General features: G+C 43.3%; 1 protein-coding gene and 1 pseudogene across 1 annotated transcript; both read right to left on the reverse strand.

Moving 5' to 3' along the window:
* Window positions 1–13,416: 13,416 nt before the first annotated feature.
* Window positions 13,417–14,491, reverse strand: LOC125388417 (vomeronasal type-1 receptor 45-like; annotated as a pseudogene).
* Window positions 14,492–14,607: 116 nt separating this feature from the next.
* LOC125388416 (vomeronasal type-1 receptor 48-like) lies at window positions 14,608–15,534 on the reverse strand. Its single transcript, XM_048416471.3, has one exon. It carries the CDS (start codon window positions 15,532–15,534, stop codon window positions 14,608–14,610), a length of 927 nt encoding a protein of 308 aa, XP_048272428.3.
* Between the last annotated feature and the right edge of the window lie 5,544 nt (window positions 15,535–21,078).

Here is a 21,078-nt window from a genome sequence, read left to right on the forward strand (position 1 = left end):
AGTATTGGGAGGAGGGGAGGAAGTGGAAAGAGTGTTTTCGAATACTTGAATAAACAAGTCTAACGGAAGAAGAAAAAAAACGAGAACACCAGGGAATTTGAAAGCAACTAGATGGATCTAGAAAAAAATCATCATGAATGAGGCAGCCCAGATGAAAAAAGAAAAACTTGGTTTGTACTCACTCATAAGTGAACATTAGCTGTAAAATAAAGTGCAATTCACAGACCCAGAGAGAGACTAGGTAAGAAGGAGAATATATGGGGGGGGGACATCCAGATGTCCCTGGGAAGGGGAAATAGAAGAGACTTCATGAGTGAATTGGGGTCAAGTGGGGAAGGGAACACGAGCAATCAGGATGGGGTATGGTGAGAGAGAGTGCTAATGGAGATCACTGGGGGGCATTTTGGGGTTGACAGAATACTGGTGCAGGGAATCTTCCAGGAGATTATGGGAAAGACCCCAACATAGACTACTTAGAAATAGTGGATAAGTAGCCTAAACTGGCTGAAGCTGTGACCACAATGATGCCTAGCCCATTTGTCATCCAAGAGACATCATCCCACAACTGAAGGAGGCAGATGGAGAGACCCACAGCCAAATATTAGGTATTGCTTAGAAGTACTGTAGAGGAGGAAAAATAAGTGTAGGAGCCAGAGATGTCAAGGACACCAAGGAAAGGCTCACAGGATCAACTAAGCAGGACTCATAGGGGCTCATGGACTGAACTGATAACCAGGGAGCCTGCGTGAGACTGACCTAGGCGTTCTGCATATATGCTACAGTTGTAAAGTTTGGTCCTCTCATGAGATCCTAACTGCAGAACAAGAGGCTGTCTCTGAGTCACGCATTGGATTGGGACTCCACTCCTCATACTGGGTCACCTTGCTATTTTAATAAACAGTGTGGGGGTAGGTGCTTAGTCTTACTGCAACTTGATATGGCATGCTTTGCTGATACTCCTAGGAGCCTTGCCCTTTCCTGGGTGGGGATAGAAGAGGAGGGAATTGAGAGTGGGAGAGGGGAATGGGACGGACAGACCAGGGGAAAAATTGAGGAGGAAGGCTGCCACTAGGATGTAAAATAAATAGAGTGATAAAGGTAAAGATGAGAGTAAATTTTTAATGTGAATCTAAAAGAAGTGAAATGAAAAACAGAGAAGCAGAGGCACAGCTCAGGGCTGAGGTGCTCACAGGCAGATGGAGCCTAGCTGAGGCTGAGGCCATACCTGAGCTGGACTCCAGTACCTGAGGAGCAGGAACCGCCAGCCTCATCCATGCGGATGATGACAGGAAGAGGCTGAGCTTCACCTGAGTGGAGCAATATGTGCTGTGCTTCCATCTCCTGTGCAGACCTGGTGCACACTCCTGCATCGTGGACTCAGGAGAGGGAGGCAGGAGCTTACTTAGCTCAAGAGCAGCCTGAGACACAGAGACCTTGTCAAGAAAAGCAGCAATTTTGGGAGACCCTCAAGTAGTCAGGTATTAGAATGAGAAAACAGCACATTATTGCCTGATAGCAAATGCACTTAGTGCTGTTTCCATTCTACACCGATAGAAGGAGAGACTGACGTTTTCTCTTGCCTGCATTAGACCATCTGCGTTCATAACTTGTTTAACTGCATCACCCCAAACTCTCACCCGACACTGCATCCCATCTTCTGGACAATAGAGGATGGTGCAGGTTCCTCCCAGTTGCTGTGCACTGTTTCCATGTGGGCTCATTCCTGTTCTGCCTCACAGCCTTTGGCTCCTTCATCTCAGTTTTCATCTTTGTTGAAAGTACTTTAACTGGTTTATAGGATGACGCCATCTCAGCTTCAAGTTGTAATCCTGACCAGAATTCAGTTTTACTAAAGGAGATAATGCCTCTTCAGAAAACTCCACATTTACATCATTCTTTTTTGTTTTTACATACAATTTTCAGCATAGTTTCTTCTCATTTTACATAGGCATCTATATTTCAAGTTTTGTAGAGGTCAGAGTTTAACCTGTTATGCTGGTCCAGATTTTCCACTTGGTTTAAGGTTGGGTCTCTTATCATCTCCACGGTGTAAGCCCAGGCTACCTAGAGTGGAGAGTCTGGGAATTTCCCCCTCCCTTATATCAGAGCCTGGTTTTCATCAGGGAATGAATTGCCACTGAGCAGCTGATGGTCCTACAATCAGTACATTCCATCAGAGCCTCAGCATGGTTCAATGATTGGGTCCCCTAGAGCGACTACTAGAGGGGGAACGAGAGGCCCAGGCCCCCACTGATTCAGTGATCCCATAGCCATAGCACACCCCCGAGCACCCTGGCTCTGTGTACAGAGCCAGGGAAAGAAACACAACCTGAAAATGGGACTGGGATCTGGGGAAAATCAATATTGGCCCCAGCTGAGATTCCAGGCCAGGCTGTCCCTAAAAACTTCTTACAGGATCTTCTGGGTTGACCTGTTCAGAGACCAGCTTCTTCCATTCTATGACCCCCACATCTAGGCATGGATGGGGTTCAGATCAGAGCTCAAACGGCCTTTAGAGGAACCCAGAATTCATGAGAGTCTGACTGTGACCAGCAGATTGACATCTGCCCATATGAGGCGATATATGACATCCAGTCACAAGCTCTATCCGTAAGGGAAAACAGTACCTTTGAGAAGGGAAACTGGCCACAGCCCACACCACCACTGGCCCTGAGGAATGAGCATGATGGGTACCATGTGCCTAAGCTGCCTGTGCTGCCTGTAATACCTCGCCAGACTCGGTCTGACATCTCTAATGCCAGCTCCTCCTTTGGCTGGTTGTCTCTGGATGGTGATCCTACACCAAACTTAAATGAGGGTTCCCAAATTCCTGAGCATCCCTAAACCATTCCCTTGGAGCATCAACTCATAATGAAAAGCAAGTAGCTATGTACAAGGTGGAGGTGCCCCTAACTCTGCTGCCACTGAACCCTCTCCACAGCTCTCCAGGGATTAGCTTTCTTACATTCGCTAACCATTATCCATAGAGGTATCAAAGCAGCAAGTATCTTTCGGACAGAACCAGGCCAGGTGAAGCTTGCTGACCATGAGTCGATTTCCATGGCTTCTAGCGCAAAATCATCTATGGCAACACCTTAACGGGTTACCCCAGAAATGATTTTAGCCATGGATGAAATACAGTATGATGGCCAGTGCAGTACTAGGCCATGAGGATATTTGTACCTTCATACTTTGGAAATCAAAGTTGGTGTATGGTCTCTTAAAACAGTATGTATTGAATTAACAGGAGGAAACCTTATTTATTTAATGAAATTAGTGCCTTAGAGTTCCAGCATCTGGACCAAGCATCTGGGTCAGGACTCCTTTTACCTCTTTCTTTAAGCAGAATGCCTTGGTGATATTGTGGAGCCTTCACATTAGAGCTGGCAATAGGTCTACTTTAATCCTGGATAACGCCCACTCCTATTTGCTTTCTATGGGAACTTGGCCGTTTCAGCAAGGCCTGGGATCCAGAGGTGTCAGGAGTAAGTCAGTCCTGGAACTTCCTGTCCTGCTTCCTGGGGTTTGGGAAAAGGACAGCATCATCATTAGACTACTTCCTAATTGGGGCCCTGATGTTCTTGGGACAAACTTGATCTTTAATGTCAAGACTTAAGCTTTTATATTCCAATGCTATCTTGGATTCCTCTTGTTACTGGGACTCTTTACAGCTGGGCAGGATTTTCCTGTCACATAGTGCCAATGTATAATCAAAGGGCCAACTGGAGCAGGAAACCAACCACTCACTGAGCACCCTGACGCTGAACCCTGACCGAGCAAAAAAAAAAAAAAAACATATGCTGGATCTGAGACCCAAGCCAGGGAAACTAAAACACTTATCCCTGAACTCAGAAGCCAGAGAAATAAACCCTGACTCTGAAACCAGTACCAAAGAAACACACTTTGTACCTAGAACCAGATTCAGGCTAAAAAGCACCAGGGAGAGAAGCACAGTTTGGCTCTGAAATCAAAGTCATCTATGCCCCTGACCAACTCAACTAACCAATCTCTCTTTTCCCTGTGAAAATTCCATACCTAAGAAGCCCTTCATAAGCCTCTTCCTGTTCAGTAGGAGGCAGGTTGCCTTTTACCGTCCCCCCAAAGGAAGGCTCTCTCTTGGACTCCTCCCTCCCAAATAAATCGCTTTCTCAAAAGACTCAGGTGATAATCTTCATTCACTGGTGCAGAATATTGCTGCTCTGCGTACAATGGATTCCAGATATGTCTGGATCATTTTCCTCCAGGATTGAGCTGTCCTATTGTGGCTCCAGCCTCCAGAACTGTCCTATTATGGCTATACCCTTCCAGAGATGTGTGATGACAATCTGAATGGCTTGGTCCTTATTCAGTTCTCCCTGAGTTCAGAGAATGCCTGCACCTACAGGCAGCAGTAACCTTTTCTCCAAATTCTCTCATCCATGGGAACTCAGCATTCCATACCCTACATTCCCCTTTGGCATGCCTCCTAGAAAATCTCAAGTCTTTACACATGGCACACAATTTGAAATCCCCTAAACCTGATCACCTTTTCAATAACGTTGGGCATCACTATTCCTTGGATAACCAATCTAAATGGCCACTTAACGAATGGCACACTAGATTCAAATATTCTTCAGGATCTTTATAACTATTGTGATCTATTGGGCAAATGAAAAGACACCCTCTATATTAATGTATTTTCTTTCCTTAGCACTAAGCCTTCTCTTTGTCTTCTGTTTTCCCACCCAGATTCTGTTAGCTATGAAATAAGAACAGAATGGAACTATTACCATTGATCCAGCTAATGAGTCTCTCCCCTATAGACAAAAAGCCCATAGCTCCCTCTCTTCTGGTATCTTCAACTTCCCTTTACCCTCCGCAGTGACAGGTTGGTCCATGTCAACTCTACCTGGCACACACTTTCAGCCCAGCGACATCTCTTAGTCCTCTTGCTACTCATTCTTGCTCTGCTACAGAACCACCTGTACTTTCCAGATCTAAACCAACCCCATTCCTAGCTGGTCTCCACATGGTTGCCTTTAAAGAAGTAAATTATAAAAAGGTCCACAAGGTCATCCAGGAAAAAAAATCTCAGTTCCTCAACTGCCATACATGGGTCCTCTTACAACAGGAACCTGGATTCTGAGACCCCAGATGGAAACAACTTCTTATAACCTACTTCTTCTCTCAGAGTTTCCCTGATATTAAGGCTAAACTTAAATATTTACAGAGAGGACTCCTGATTCCACAGTCAGAAGCTTTAGCTGTGGCCTTTAAGTTGTATCACGGAAGAGATGAAAAAGCCCATAAACAAAAGTACCTGATGATGGCTAAAGACTCTGAGCTGGCCCAAGCAGAAGCACAAAAGGCCAAGAACCTTCACGTCCTTGATAAAAATGTTGTCAGGAGGGTCACTGGGTCCAGGACCCTAGGAGGGTAGGTCATAAACTACCCAGTCTAAATCTAAGGTGCCATCAAGAAGGACATTGAGGCATTGACTGTCCGCATGCCATGAGGAACATGAGGATATCAATCCCAGAATGCCCTTAGGTCAACCTCCTTAGTCTGTCCATGGATGAACAACAGGGCCTATAGTCCTTTGCCCAAACTACTATTGTTTCTAACAAGAAGCCTCAGGGAGCCATCGCAGCATCTGGGCGATATATCTCCTTACATCTCGATACCAGGGCCACTTTTTCAATCTTGATGAAGTTCTGGGGAATACCTTAACTTCTTGTTTCTCTATTGTCACAGTAAGGTAACCACCTTGCCAAGCTAAACAAACACCACTGCTTGTTTGATTCCTGGCTACCCAGACTCCCATAATAATCATCCAGAAATCTGTATTAATTGTAATACTTTTGACCAATGGCTTAAGAGTAATTTTGGTTAACACTTATATCTTAAATTAACCCATTTCTATTAATCTGTGTACTACACTTCACTGTGGCTTACCGGCAAATTCTGATGCTTCTGTCTCCTGAGAGCAGACACGTGGCTTCTCATTGACTCTGACTTCATTCTCCCAGCATTCAGTTTACTTTTCTTGCCTAGCTCTATTCTGCTAAGTCACTGGCCAAAACAGCTTTATTCATTAACCAATAAAAGCAACAAATATACAGAAGTACTTCCCACACCATTTCCCCTTTTCTGTTTAAAGGAAGATTTTGACTTTAACATAGTAAAATTACATATAATAAAACAGATATCAAGCAAGAATTACAGTTAAAATGTATCTTTTATCATAACTAAGAAAAACTATAATTATAGCTATCTATTCTTCAACTCCATCAAAGACCCCAGAAGGACATAATATTACCTAAGTTAACAGAAGAAGTGCATTGTAAGCAACTTCCTAAACTCTAGAAATGACAGAAACATTTCGCTGCCTGCACTGTTACCCAAAGTTCTTTTGTATCATTGGGGCACCCATCTTCAGCCTACAGGTCCACAGTATCTGGCAGATGTCTCATGAAGCAGGAAATTTGGAGAGAGAGAGAGAGAGACAGACAGAGAGACAGAGACAGAGAGAGTAGGGAGAACCAGAGAGAAGCCATGTAGATGCACGTGGGAGACAGACGCCTCCATTAGAGCCCACTGTAACTACTCTGGTAGACCACGACATTATGGTGATGCACAGATTAATGAATATGGGTTAGTTTAGGATGTCAGAGCTGGCCAATAAGAGTCTAAAGCTATAATAGACCACACAGTGATTTAATAAATACAGTTTCTGTGCAGTTATTTCTAGACTAGACAGCCAGGAACAGCCTCCAACAACACCGACCACTTAGTTACATCTTTAGAGGTATTCTCCTCGCCAACTCTTCCACTGTACCAACCTCTCCCATCTGCTTGGTGAACAGAGACCCCTAACCAAAATAGGGCCTTTAATTGTCTTGTGCCCTACTTCTGCTTATTCCCAGGATCACCAGCTGTTCCTCTCCTCCTACAAACCCAACAATCTGACAATACTTTTCCTTTACCAGCCTCTCAAGTAGAACCACAGGTGTGGGACACAAAAACCATCCTGAAATCATCCAACTACAAAGTCTGATCAAATGTATAACTAAGGCCTAATGCCCCGTCTCTCTCCGACCTTCAGGGGACTTAAGCATGTCCCAGACAGAAAGCTGTTAATCTGTTAACCCAGTGACTCAGATTCCCTACTACAAAAGATGAAATTTCCTAGAAATGTCCAGTTTCTTATCCTCTTAAATTTTTCTTTCTTTCTTCTTGCACAACACCTATGTAAAGCTGCCCTTGACCCTCACACTAGCCTCTTCTGACCCCTGTCAGCAAGCCATTCTGTAAACTTCAACAGGCCCTCCTCCAGGTTCCAGCCCTACAACTTCCAGAGTTAACTCACCCCTTCTCTCTATGTTACTGAAAAGGAGACAGAACTACTTCAGGCCACTTACACATGGCACACTGATGGCGGCTCCCCCAATATGAAGGAGTATGTAAGCAGGAGGAGATGCTATTGTTTCAGTAACCATAGTGGTTGTAGTGCAGGCCCTTCCGATCCAACCATGAATCAGCAGATTGCAGTGATAGCTCTCTCCCATGCCTGTCAACAAGAAATCCCTAAAATTATAGAGACTACCAGTCTGCCTCTCATCCCAGAAGAATGAGGCTTCACAAGCCCATAAAGACTCAAGCCCCACCCTACTGTGTCATGCCCTACCTCTTCCCCCTCTCCTTACTCAACCCCATCAAGAGCAGACTCTATGTATGGGAATTTGAGGTTCAGGAAATACATACTCAGTAGTTCAACCAGACCACTCACATGGTAGGGTCTGGGAACTGCTGGAAACATGTTGTGCACTCTGGAAAACACTCTGCCTTTTTGAAGAACAGGATCTTTTCATCCTAACTAGGGACCCATGGTGCCCCAGATGGAAAATGGATGTCAGTGTAAGCTTTACTATAGCATTTCTCACAGTCGCCCATCCACCAAACATACTAAAAAACTGAGAATGCCCATCCCACACTCTAGACCCTGTGGTGTAGACACAGTAGAAGTAATCCAAAGCTCCTCGAAGGTTCTTACAGCAGTGAAAAACAAGATCCACCAACTCCATATGATCTTCAAAACCAGAAACAGCTTGATACCTCTAGCCAATGGATCACTAAACGTCAGATACAGAGTTGGATTCTACACTTTTTAAACTCTCTCTTCCTAATTTTTCTTTGTCCAACGAATTGCATCATGTCTCATAAACATCTTGCCTAGATATCTTCAACAACAGATCCAAAAGATTTCTAACCAGACTTTTGACCAGTTGCTCTTACAGCGTTAAGAGCCCCTAGCTATGGACCCAGAGATTTGTAGCATCTGGTTATGTCCTGAGGATAAAGATTGGCCAGCAGGAACAACCTGCTTAAGTAGCCTGGGCAAAAAGAAGAAAAAAGAGGAAGGTACCTGTTTAATTTGTGTCTTTGAGCCTCAGTGGAGGGTGGTCGTAGTAGGCGTTTGTGTTCCCACAGAACACAACACAAGCTATGCCTGAATTCCAGAACCCAAATCACTACCATGAGACCAACACAGATGCAAAAACAATGAGTCCTTATTCATGAGGTAGTTTGGCTCCCTCTGCCTGTCCAAAGTGGCAGCAGCAGCAGCAGCAGCAGCAGCAGCAGCTATAGCAGTAGCAGCAACAGCCACAGTGAAGCCAACAGCAGCAGCAGCAACTGGAACAGCGCAGGAGAGAGACCCAGGGCAGGAAAAACAGGGGCTTATTGTGATTGGCTGCCCCTTAGTGGCATGAGGGAATATTCTAGAAGTGCAGGCTTAGGATTGGCTGCCCGCTGATGAGGTAAAGGGGCTTTCCAGGCCTGAGGGGAAATTCCAACTGCCAGTGACTGCCAGAGGCTCTGATTGGTCCATTTTCCATGTTCAGGGACTGGCTGGTTTCAATTTAGGAAGAGAAATGGCATCATTTCCTGGGGTAAAATGTGTTTCCTCTTCTGGTTCTTTATATCTTGTTAACCCTAATCATGGGGTCAAGGCAAATATATTTATTATGCTCTTAATCTACGGACTTGGCGTGTTGCTACATCCACGGCTGTCTCGCCAGTGTAACAGAAATGCTGACTAGGCAGGCAAGTGTTGCTGGAGGATTGGGATCCATGCTCCATGGAGATGAGTCCCAGGCTGTCCCTTGGCAATCAGTTGTGGTGTAATGCCACCTGAGTCGCCATCTGTATTGACTCGACCTGACTGTCCTTGGAAGCCATATGTCTGTCTTTTCCCCTGTCTGTGTGTTCTTTGTGATCCTTACATATTGCTAACAGATCAGACTATTCCAGGCAGGTGCGGATACAAACAAGACTGCTGAGGACATTTTTGAATTCTGCTCCACTATTAATTAAAACCTTGAAAAAGTAGACAGTTCTGGGAATTGGCAGAATCATCATTAGGACAATTCCTTGATGATGTGGAACAAAAGGAGTTAATTTTACTAGGAAAAACCTTAGAAGCTTTAGACATTTGCCTGAGAAATATGTACAATTGTAAATAGAAGGCCTATGAAACCTTTCTTATGGGAAGAAAAAGACCTAGCTTAAGCTGACAATATCTGAGCCTGAGAATTGAGAAGGGAGGAGAGTTGAGGTTAGTGATATAAAGTAAACTTCAGAGAGATTCAAGACTGTGTATTAGAAATTTCCTAGCAGAAAGCTTTCACAGGGAGATAATAACCTTTTTCTTTCTCACCCAGGCACACAAGGTCACTTAGCTCAAATCGGCTAGCCACCTGCAAGCTGATAAAGATGGTCTAGCTCAAGGGCAGTGGTCTCTCTGAAGGCAAGAAGAAAAAGGTTGTTTTGCAAAGTGTGAGAGAGCAGAAGTCCTTGTGCCCAAGTCAAAGCATCTTCAAAGATTCTTTTTGTAAACTATTTTATGCTGTTCTTTTCTGTTTTATGATTTGATGATGTATGCCTTTGCCAAGTTCTTTGATTGTAAAAAAATATATATAATCCTGCACTGAAGTAAGTAAAAATGCAACAACATGTCTTAAATACATTGCGAGTGGTCTGTTTGTCACTTTCCTAGCCGTATCCTGATTTCTCCTGTGCCTTCGCTTTGATTCCCTCACGGTCTGAGTGGCTCCCCTGAGCCGGTCTGTAGCAGCGTGTTGTTTTTTTTTTACTAGTTCCAGGGTTCTGGGGCTTTTCTCTGACTCTAGATTCAGGGACAAACTGTTTCTTTCCCTGGCTCTAGTCCCGTTTTCAGGTTGTGTTTCTTTCCTTGGCTCTGAACCCAGAACCAGGCTGCTCGGGTTGGGATAGGGCTATGGACTCAGTGAATCTGTGGGGACCTGGGCCTCTCACTGGAGAAGGCACTGAGAGTTGTATATCTTAATCCTCAGGAAGCAAGAAAAGACTGAAATACTAGGCCTGACTCAGCATCTGAGACCTCAAAGCCTGCCCCCAGCGACATACTTCCTCCAACAATACCATACCTCCTAACAGGGTTGTTCACTATGGGCCTATGGGAGCCATTTTTATTCAAACCACCACATTCCATTCCCTGGCCTCCATAGGCTTAAAGCCATATCAAAATACAAAATACATTCAATCTAACTTCATAAATTATTATAGTGAAGGACCCCAACTCATTTTAGCCACAGTTATGTCATTTTGCAAAGAAGCTCAGTTCAGAGAAGGGCCCCTGGAATGCTGAGCAAAGCAGGATACCTGAGGTCAGAACGAGGACAGCCTTGTCAGGCTGCAGGACAGGGGATTTATGGTCAGACATCTGGCGAGATATCCAGGACAGCCTTATCAGGATGCAGGACAGGGGATTTATGGTCAAGACATTCTGGCCTGAGTGGAAACAAAGACTTCAAAAGACGACCATATGTGCTTGAGATAGGGTCTGGTCAGTTATCTGGTTTCTTTGATCCAGGCCAAGGACCACGAGGCCTGCCCTCAAATTCACCCCTCGCCTCATTCAAACTGGCCAATGGGACCCCTGTAACCGCGCTTTTGCTTCTGTAACATTGCTTCTGCCTATATAAAGATACCCCAAGACGTAGCTCGGGGTGCTCAGTTCTCCATGTGACTACAGCACCCACAGGCCTGTGAACAATAAAGTTTGCCTCTTGTTCTTGCATCCAGTGGCTCTCGGACCTGGTTCTTGGGCACGGGTCTCCACACGTGTGAGACACCCTCCAGGTGCTCTTTCATTAGTACATAAAAGTATCAGACTTTTTTAAAAGTCTAAAATCTCATCTGAGATGGATGAAATCTTTCAACTCTAATCCCCTGTAAAATCAAAATTAAATAGCTTTCATCATATAATGAATGGCACAGGATACACATCACCATTCCCAAACACTGAAGGGAGCATAGTGAGGAAACACTGAACCAAAGAAAGACCACAAACCCTCTGGGCAAACTCCTAACTCCGCATCTCCATGCAAGTCAAATGTCAAAGTGCTCTCAGACCTTCAACTCCTTTCAGCTTTGTTGACTACAACAGCTTCTTTCCCTTGAGCTGGTTCCCCTCCCTGTTAGCAGCTTCCCTGTAAGAGTCCGCACTTTCCAGTGGATACCCACACCCGAATCAGGCGCGTGCTTTCCCCGGGCCCACGAGAATGGACGATTGTCCTGAGGGTTTAAAAAGAGACACACACAAAAGAGACCTTTGCTCATTTACCAGAGTAAATGGGCACTTTATTAAACTCAAGTTTGGTACATATACCAGTGGGCCAGAGGGATGGAAAAGGCAAGGCCTCCTCCCACCCAGGAGCAGGAGGAGAAGATTAAAGCTTCCTCAGGCAGGATCAGCTGGGGGAGGCATGCTATGGGCCCACTGCTAAAACCTTGAATACAAGTGGAATCACCATAACAAAGAGAACCAGGTTCTTGCTAAGTTATCCCCTCAAGCCAGAGCTAGTGCAGAATCTCCAGGGAGCCGGAGGTCACACGGCCCTGCTAATCGCCAGGAGAAGGGAAAAAACCTTGGTAGCTACACTTCCCCATTAGGTATCACATGACTCTGGCATCTCCAATATTTTGAGTCTCCAAGTCAATCCAGGTTTCACCTTTGCGACTTAACGCAATGGCCTCTCTAGGCCTCCATTCATGGACACCCCTGACATATACCTGGCCTCACAGCTTTCCTTAGTTGTAGAGGGAGATGCCATAACCCCTTTCTTCTTTCTTTGACTCTGAAGCCAGAACCACGTGAATGAGGCTGCCAAGTTCTGTTGCTTGCTGGAGTGGGAACATGGCCCCTTTGTTCAATCATATCTTCACCATCTTTCTGTTTTTGATGGTTTCCTTCACTGCCTAAGCTTGGCTGTCCTGAAACGTGACCTCATTTAAGCTTTCTTGAACCTCCAAAATGGCATGATATTTTGTCACTCTGAATTTAAATACTGTGTGTTCCACCCTCTCACGGTCAATTTACGCAATATTTCTTTTTCTCTCACTGAGTTATCTTACTTTGTGTAGCAACTTCATGATTTGTCTATGTTCCAATATGGCAGAACAAAGCAAAGGAAGAGACACCCGAACTGAAGCTTGGTTGCCATTATGTGTGTAATTCCTTTTCTTTTCGAACAATGACTATTTATGACAATAAATGTTAAATAGATATAACAGAGGAAGTTGAAATATTGACAAGTATTAGAAGTTGTCTATAGAGATAAATTTCTTTCCCAGAAAGTCCCACAATCATTCAGTCCCAAAGACATACAGAGTCTTAAATTAATTATAAAGTGTTTGGTCTATTAGATCAGGCTTATTTTTATCTAGCTCTTGCAACTTAAATTCAACCATAATTCTTATCTATCTTTAGCCATTTGCCTTGGTACTTTTTCTCACTCAGTCATTCTCATCTTGTTTCATCTACATCTGGCTGGTGAATGTATCTCTGTTTCCTCTTCCCTGAATTCTCCTAGTCTGGAAGCCCCGCCTATACTTCCTGACTGGCTACTGACCAATCAATATTTTATTAAACCAATACAAGTGATGAATCTTTACAGTGTACAAAAGCATTATCCCACAGCAGTGGTCACATACTTAAAAGTAGTATGGTATATCCCTTGTCATGGTATGTAAGAGCCCTCCTTCTCACAGGACTCACTTAAAGACTCATTATTATGTATATATAAATTCATATATAGAGAAAGATAGATAGATAAAAAACAATGTTATATATCATGTATCTTACATGTATGATATAAGATATAAGTCTTACCACATCTCCAAGAGCATATGGTTTAATTTCCTGTTACATATTTGCCACCACATAGCTTAAAGTAAATAATTGTAATAGAAAAAACAACTTCATACTTTCATGTACACCAAACCATGTGAACAATATACCATGACTGACAGTTCTAATGTTATCACATTGGCTCTTCTTAAAGGAAGTGCAAACATTGACTATTCATACATTTTTGTGCCTCTCACACAGGGATATCAGCAATGATGTATATGTTTTTCAGTGCTCATAAACAACAAAGGACTGACAGCGGCATTAAAGGGTTGGATGCAGTAAAACGTTGGATCATCCAGGAACATAGTTCTTGACCAGGAGATGATGCTGTCCAGGATGGACATCAGCAAAAAGATGCTCAAGAGCAGCAGGATGGTCTGGGTGTCCCTTATCTCTGGAAATGCTTTTGGAGATAGTCTGGTGCTGTGAAGATTCTGGGACAGCTTCTTGTGCCTGCACAGAAGAATTAGCATGTCCCCGATGGAGAAGGCCATGAGATTAATAAGAAAGGCTTCTCTGAATGCCAACAGTGTGGAAAATGTACTTTGCATGATGTAACTCATGGGTAAAAGATACTAGAATTGGGTACCATACATATAGTTACCCAAGGTCAAAATGTGTGTGATCTTAATAGACACTAAGGAGTGATGGCCAATGGACCTATAGGAGAGACTCATGGGTAGAAGAACAATGAGATGTGACAGGAAAATTTGTGATTGAACTTTGCTTAACAGGAGCTTCTGGGACTGGGGATGATAGCCTGGAGGACTCTAAGCAGGCTGCTGGTAACAGGGAGAGACCCCATAAATTCTATATAAGAAGAGAAGGAATTTACATATAATGTTTCTGTCCCTGGAAGGAAATAAAAATGTTTGTAGCTATGACAGCATTGATTAGAAGCAATAATATGTGGATTAGGGCCAAGAGATCAAGGGGCAGGTCCTCAAATACTTGTATGACTTATTAGTTGATTCAGTATAAATACTTTACAAAGAATTTTGAATATGCTTGCCTCTGTGGTAAACTCTGTGGTTTGGTGAAGGCAGAGGCAGTCTGGAGATGCAGTCTGAGGGAAGGATCACCCCCTCAGTTTCAGTATTGCTAAAGGGAAAAGATCTCTCTAATGACTGGAACCCTGCTTCTCTGGTCTTCAGCATTAACCCCTATTTATGCCTCTGGGCTTTATTATGAATACCAATTAGAATTCATACTGCAGGTGTTCTTCTCTTTCTCTGTCTTTCTTATCCATTTAGACAAAGACTCTCACTAACACCACATCCTGTCTATTGAGTACCAGAACCCGAAGATCCTCCTATCTCTATATCCTGTTATTATAGGTGCTTATGCATGGCCAAAACCCAGTTCTTTGTGTAAGCTGTGATATTACACTCTGGTCACTGTCCTCTCAACATGGACATTAAAAGGCCAATTATATCCTTTTCAGTACTGATGAACACAAAAGGACTGACTGAGGCATAGCTATGGCTCACAAGAATCAGGATAAGGTAGAATATTGGATCATCTTTGAACATATGCCTTGCGAATATCATAAAGCTATCCAAGATACACATGAGCACAAAGAAGCACAAGAGCAGCAGGATGGTCTGGGAGGCCCTTTGCTCTGGTGAGGCTTTTGGAGAAAATCTGGTGCTGTGCAGATGCTGGACCTGTTTCTTGTGTCTGCACAGGAGAATCAGCATGTACCCGCTGGAGAGGATCATGATACCCATAACCAAAACGTCCCTGAAGATGAATAATGTGGACATTACATATTTCATTGGGAAACTGAAATGTACAAGAGAGCAGGATTCAGTCATATACAGTAGGTGATCTGAGGTCACATTAGGGGTCTTAACCATGGACATGAAAAGGTAAGTGGCAATGGATGAATAGACAGAACAAAGGGCAAACAAGGACCATAAGTTGTGACATGGGGATAATTTTCCTTTGAATTTTGCTAAACAGGACTTTCTGGGGCTGAGAGTGATGGCCTGGAGCACACTTAGCCAGCAGGTGGCACAAACAGAGAGACCCCTCAAAAATCTGTATAAGAAGAAAAGAGATTTGCATGTGATGTCGTCCCATCCTTGATGAAACATGAAAATATCAGTAGCTATGATGCTTGCAACCAGCAGCATCAGTAGGTGGATTATAGCCAAGAAGCCAATGGGCAAGTCAGTGAGTCTGGGCTTGTGCTCACTACTGAGTGTGAGGACATGGAAGAGGAGAAGGACACTGTTGCCTGAGATCCCAATGCTTATCTCAGAGAAGAAGGTGTTTCTAATGTTAGTGTAAGTGTACAGCTTGCTCTTCTGATTCATATTATGTGGTCAAGAAGCACAGAGTAAACCTTTTGGGAAAAAGCAAGAGACCCCTCATCCCAGACAGCCTTGACTGTGAATATTAACCAATGCTATCACCTTGGGAATACATAACCAGTTGAGCTCAGTTCATCCTTCTCCATTGGAATCCTCTACGTCAGCTCACCCCAACCTCAGAAGACATCCTTTGTCCCCGTTGTCCTAGTGTTTTCCCAGTGTCATGGTTCTCTGTCCTTTGTGAGCTCCCTTGCACATGGGCATTCATGTAAACCAACAACTGTGCATCACAGAGCACACTGCCATTCCCACTGCTGCTGTGAGAGCGTCCTTATGAACTGTCGTATTCTCCCGTGCAGAGTTCTCATCCTCTGGGACACAAGCAGCTGTTTGTGGTGAGCCTGAATTAGGAAGACTGCATATACTAGAAACGCAACCTACCTGAGGACAGAACGCTCATGGGCTTGACATGGACCTGGTCAATTATTTCAGTGCCCTCTTTGCTCTGTTTCTTTCCTACTAAACATTCTTAATAAAGTTTTATTACAAATGTTGAGAATTGTGATCCCTAATAGACTATTACAGATTCTCCCTGTGACCTGCCATTGTCTCAGAGTGTAGCGTTGAGGACTCTTAGGCTGAGTCCAGTCACCTCCTCTAGACCATGTGGCCAGCCATGTTCCTGTTTCTGGAATACAACGTGAGTGTCACGCGATGAAGTCTACACACCAGTCAGGAAGTGTGTCCAGCACATGATGGCCTCTGTGAAGTGTTGCTGCTGCCTTTCTCATGTATGGCTTATGTGTGTAGCACGGGAGAGTTCATGCAGCTCTGTTAATGACTGTTCAGCTCCGTCCCTGCCTGAAAGGAAAAAGACAGAAGTGAGGGAAGAAAGCGAGGGCAATGTAACATCTGCACAAACCTCTACAGAGCTCCAATGTACTTTCCTTTTTTGAATCCTGCTGTTTCTCTGTTCACCTTGACCATGTTTCAGCACAAGCAAGCTTTTGGTCGCAATCAAATATTAGCCAAACACAGATTCTAATTATTTCTCATTTAGTATGAGAATTCAGAGTGACTCTATGTGAATTCAAACAGAACTACCATTACAGTAGCCTCAGGGCCATTGTATCATGTGGTTCCAGAGAAAGGAAAGCACCCAAGCCATCATGAAAGGTGAACTCCTTAGGATTCTGACATCATCTCTCCTGCAAGTGAGTGCTGTTATTTCTCCAGACTCAAAGGTCATGAGTCTAAAATTTCTACCAGGCAGTTTGTAAAATGGTCTTTTGACAGAATGTCTCTAATAGAACACATGTGTTTAAATTCATGTAGCATGATCCATACAGAGCAGGTGATGCAACCAACAAAGACATGTGTGGTGGTGCATGCATGTAGGCTAGTCCTAAGGGGTGGAGACCAGAGGATCACAACATTAGACGGTGGATATGAAAGCTTGATCGTGAGACAATCCTCAGCACCCATGGGAAGGTAGAGAGAGAACCAACTCTACAATGCTTTTCTAGCACACATGAGAGCACTAACATTTTATAGTTTGTCCAGTGAGATGGCATTAAGAGAAATATCATTTTAAAAATTAAGATTATAAGATGAAGCTATTGTATAACAATTTAGACCATGTCACCGGAGAATATGGTATTAAGGGGAAGAAAACATATTAAAATCCATAAACATACATGTTCATTTAAGAATTCAGAATTGTGATGAGTAATTGGCCAAAATATTTTTAAAGACAAAATCCAAATGTAAAAATTCTATAGGATCACAAGAAGAGTTAATTAATTTGCCAGATAAATATACTGGGTATTCTATATAGCAATAGTATCTTGGGTGAATAGTTTTATTAAATTATTTCCATTTAATTGTGAATGTTTCTATAACATATAAAGGTATTTCACAGGTCCCAGTCAATGGGGGAGAAGGGAAGGAGGAGAAAGATCAATTTTCCCAAAGTAAAGAGAAGGAAAATAATTTTCTGCACACATGAATTGTGTTCAGAATGGATTCTCTTTTCATGATCCTAAGGAAATCACAGTGAAGTGGCAATAAAGGTCTTCAAGTTCCATGTAACACACTGTCACCAGGCCATGATGACCTTTGTAGATTTACAGAATAGATGCTGAGTATGCAAGCATGTGTATGTGTGTGTTTGTGTGTTGAAATATATGCTGTTCATGTTAGATAACAAATGCACTGAAACACTCTAAAAGACAAGCTTGAAGGGGCTGGGGAATGACAACAAGGATAAGAGCACTTGTTGAGGAAGCAGAAGATCTGAGTGTGGGTCTCAACACCCACATAAAAAGACTAAAAAGACTAGCGTGGGAGCCAGAGAGAAGGCTCAGCAGTGAACAGCACATACTGCTCTTGCAGGTAACACAGGATTGGTTCCCAGTTTCCACAACAGCAGCTTCCAGCTGCTTCTGACTCACTCCAGCACCAGTGGATCTGAAGCCTTATTGTGCACTCTGTGTACATCAGTACACATGTGTGAACACACACACACACATGCAATTAAAAATAAGCTAAAAATCTGGGCTGTAGAGATTGCTCAGTGGTTTAGAGCATTGACTGCTCTATCAGAGGTCGTGAGACCAATTTGCAGTAGCCACATAGTGGCCACAACTGTCTTTAGCTGTAGAACCATGGGATCTGATACCTGTTTTTGATGTGCAGATGTACATGCAGACAAAGCATACATTTATTTGCAATATATACATAAACAAAAACAAATAAAGAAAATAAAAATCTAAACCCAAGCAAATCTGAAACATACATTTTAGCCTTGGTATTTAACATGTTATTACTGTGGAATACACAGTTTTTACTTAGCTCTTTTTAAGTCATAAAAGAATAAGGAGCAAAGAGAAGAGAGAGAAAGAGAAGATGGAGAGAGAAAACCTTTATTCTTACATAGATATCTCATTGTCAAACTCCTGTGTGCTGTGTCTCATTACCTATAAAACCTCATGTTCATTGTCACTTCAGAAACCACAGTCCTGAAACCTTAAGTTCTTCAGAAAGCAAGGCAGGTTCAGAGGCCCTGATCCCTCAGTGATATTCTCGACATCTTGACTTCAGAGAACCCTGCTTTGAAACAACTGGAAGAGCTTTACTGGAGGTGAATTCCACAGCACCAAGAGAAAGTTCTCTTCCATTCTACAAAGCACAGGAGACATGATTTCATATAATGATGGGTACCAGTTTGCCAGGGGACACACAACTCCCTCTAGTAACACACTATGCTCACATTTTGCAGGAGACCCAATTGCATCCATTCAATTTCTACATCAAAGCAGGCATGAAGTCAAATTCCTTACATATTACAAAGTAAGTCCTGCAAAGAAAGATGCTGCCGTCTTGGCTAATGTGTCACTGTCATAGAGAACATTCTCTAAATTGTGCACCCTTCAGGAAACAAGCTATTGGGCCTCTCATAGCCTGTCCTACGCTCCCAGATCAGGCACTTCAGTTCACATCTGCCCAGCTCAGCATGGTCTTTGTGGTCAGCAGACACAACAGATAGTCTATGACCTCAGCAAGGTGATTTAAGAGGAACTTCTAAAACATGGATCTTGGGAGAGAATATTCCGGGATGGCTATAAGATGGCCTATTGTTCATGCAAAGAGAGAGGGATGGTATTCTGAATATAAGGGCTTAAGAAAACCGATGATGGGGCTTTGTGAAATAGGTACAATGTGAAAAGGCCATATTAGGGAAGAAGGCAGAGAGGCTTAAGAAAAGAAGAGAAGAAAAAAAAAAAAAAACACCGGGATGAAGAAATTTCCAGAAAGATCCTGAGCATTTATTGTTAGAAAAGACTCTGAAGACTTCAGCTGCTCAGGGCAACAGAGCTAGAACACCCTCTTTGTACTGCACAGAGTCAGAAAGCCATGACTGCAGATACTGCAACATTCTGTCTTTACGCAAATCATAGACAACATAAGATTAATGACATCATCAAATAGTCCTCAAAGCAGTGAACAGAGGTCAGGACAATGACCTGAACTTGTGACCTGGAGGGACGTGGAGAGTGGAAGGGAAAGAAGAAACCTTTGCTGTCCCTAGTGCTTGCTGGGTGCCTATGGTCCTGTGGGTGCACTGCATCCTGGGAGAAGAAAGGCAGGAGTAATGGCTGCTTCCTTCTCTATAGCATATACACAGCCCACCCATCATGTGGTGTTGAAAGCAAACAGAGCATGGTTTGTGTCAGGGCTCAGGGATACTTGTCCACCCTTAATTTTATAAAACTGTGCCCTTGATTTTGCCATCTGCATACAGCTCACCTTTCCTGTTTTCATCTAAATTTAAATCTTCTGATTTTACAAATGCCCACACTCTTTACCCTCTATGGCTAATTCCTGTCAACTAGCCACTGGTTTTACATCCGGACGTCAGGTTTTCATTTAATTAATACAATCTCAGGTTTACACTATGATCAAAATCCAGTAATGCACCCTTAGAATGTGGTCATCATTCTTACCCTTGCTGTGAGAGAATAAACAATGCATGGAGTGGTCTGGAAAGGGAAATTGCTCCTGCCTACTGCATGTGGGCTTAGGAGGAGGGGAGAGCAGTATCCTCTGTGTGTTGCACAGTTCCACCTGCAAAGCTGGAACTACACTAGAGAGAGGTTGGTGTATCAGGAAAAGCAAACCATCACCAGCAGATGCCAGCTCTGTGTTCAGAGAGGCCATAAAGTAAATCAAAATCAGTAATAGGATGAGCAAAATCACGAGGAATATTTGGGCTAAGAAATGACAACTATTTCTGAAAAACTGCCAAAATTAGACCTCACATTTATTTTTGTAATTGAAATGATTATAGGCCTTCCCAGGGCTCAAACCTGCAGCCAGAATGTTCACTTAGCGTTTGCATACTCCTCCAGAAACTGAAGTAGAGCAGCTTTCCTTTAAGATGAGAGAGAAATCTGCAGAGCTTGGCCACAGATGCCACTTTCAGCTCTGGGAAACTCACGTGGGCTGCCAAAGGACCTGCCGTCCTGACCCTCCCCACAACACAGTCACAGCGGAGACTGTCTTTCTCCATAAGTGGCTTTGCCCTCCTTGTCACATGCTCTGTGAGTAACAATAAAAGTAGGGAGATTTGAGTTTATCTGTCTAGAAAAAGTTAAGAAAAGCTATGCAAAGAGCAGAGGAAATGAATGAGATAGTATATCCCATCAGCTTTTCTGAAGAGAGAAAGGGGCATGAATTTCCCCTAGCAGAGGAATTGGAAGGGATTTTTATTTCAGTTAATAAAACATAAAGATTGTCTCCCCCAAGCTCTGCACTTACCAGGTCCTGTTTCCTCAGGGTCCAGAGAGATCATCATATTCTCTGGGTGTGGAATAGTTAGTTGTCTGCAGTTTCTTCTCCATGGTCTCCTCCACTGACATTTCTTAACTTCTAAAGTGTGGGCAGGGACCAACACCACCAGTTGGCAACTGAAGGTCAACTGAGGAAGAAAAATATATGAGAAAACTTGGTTATATACTTTGCAGTAGTGAAACAATATTCTCTAAG

Source organism: Myodes glareolus, chromosome 6 (assembly GCF_982192425.1).
Source record: "Myodes glareolus chromosome 6, mMyoGla1.1, whole genome shotgun sequence".
NCBI lineage: Eukaryota > Metazoa > Chordata > Mammalia > Rodentia > Cricetidae > Myodes > Myodes glareolus.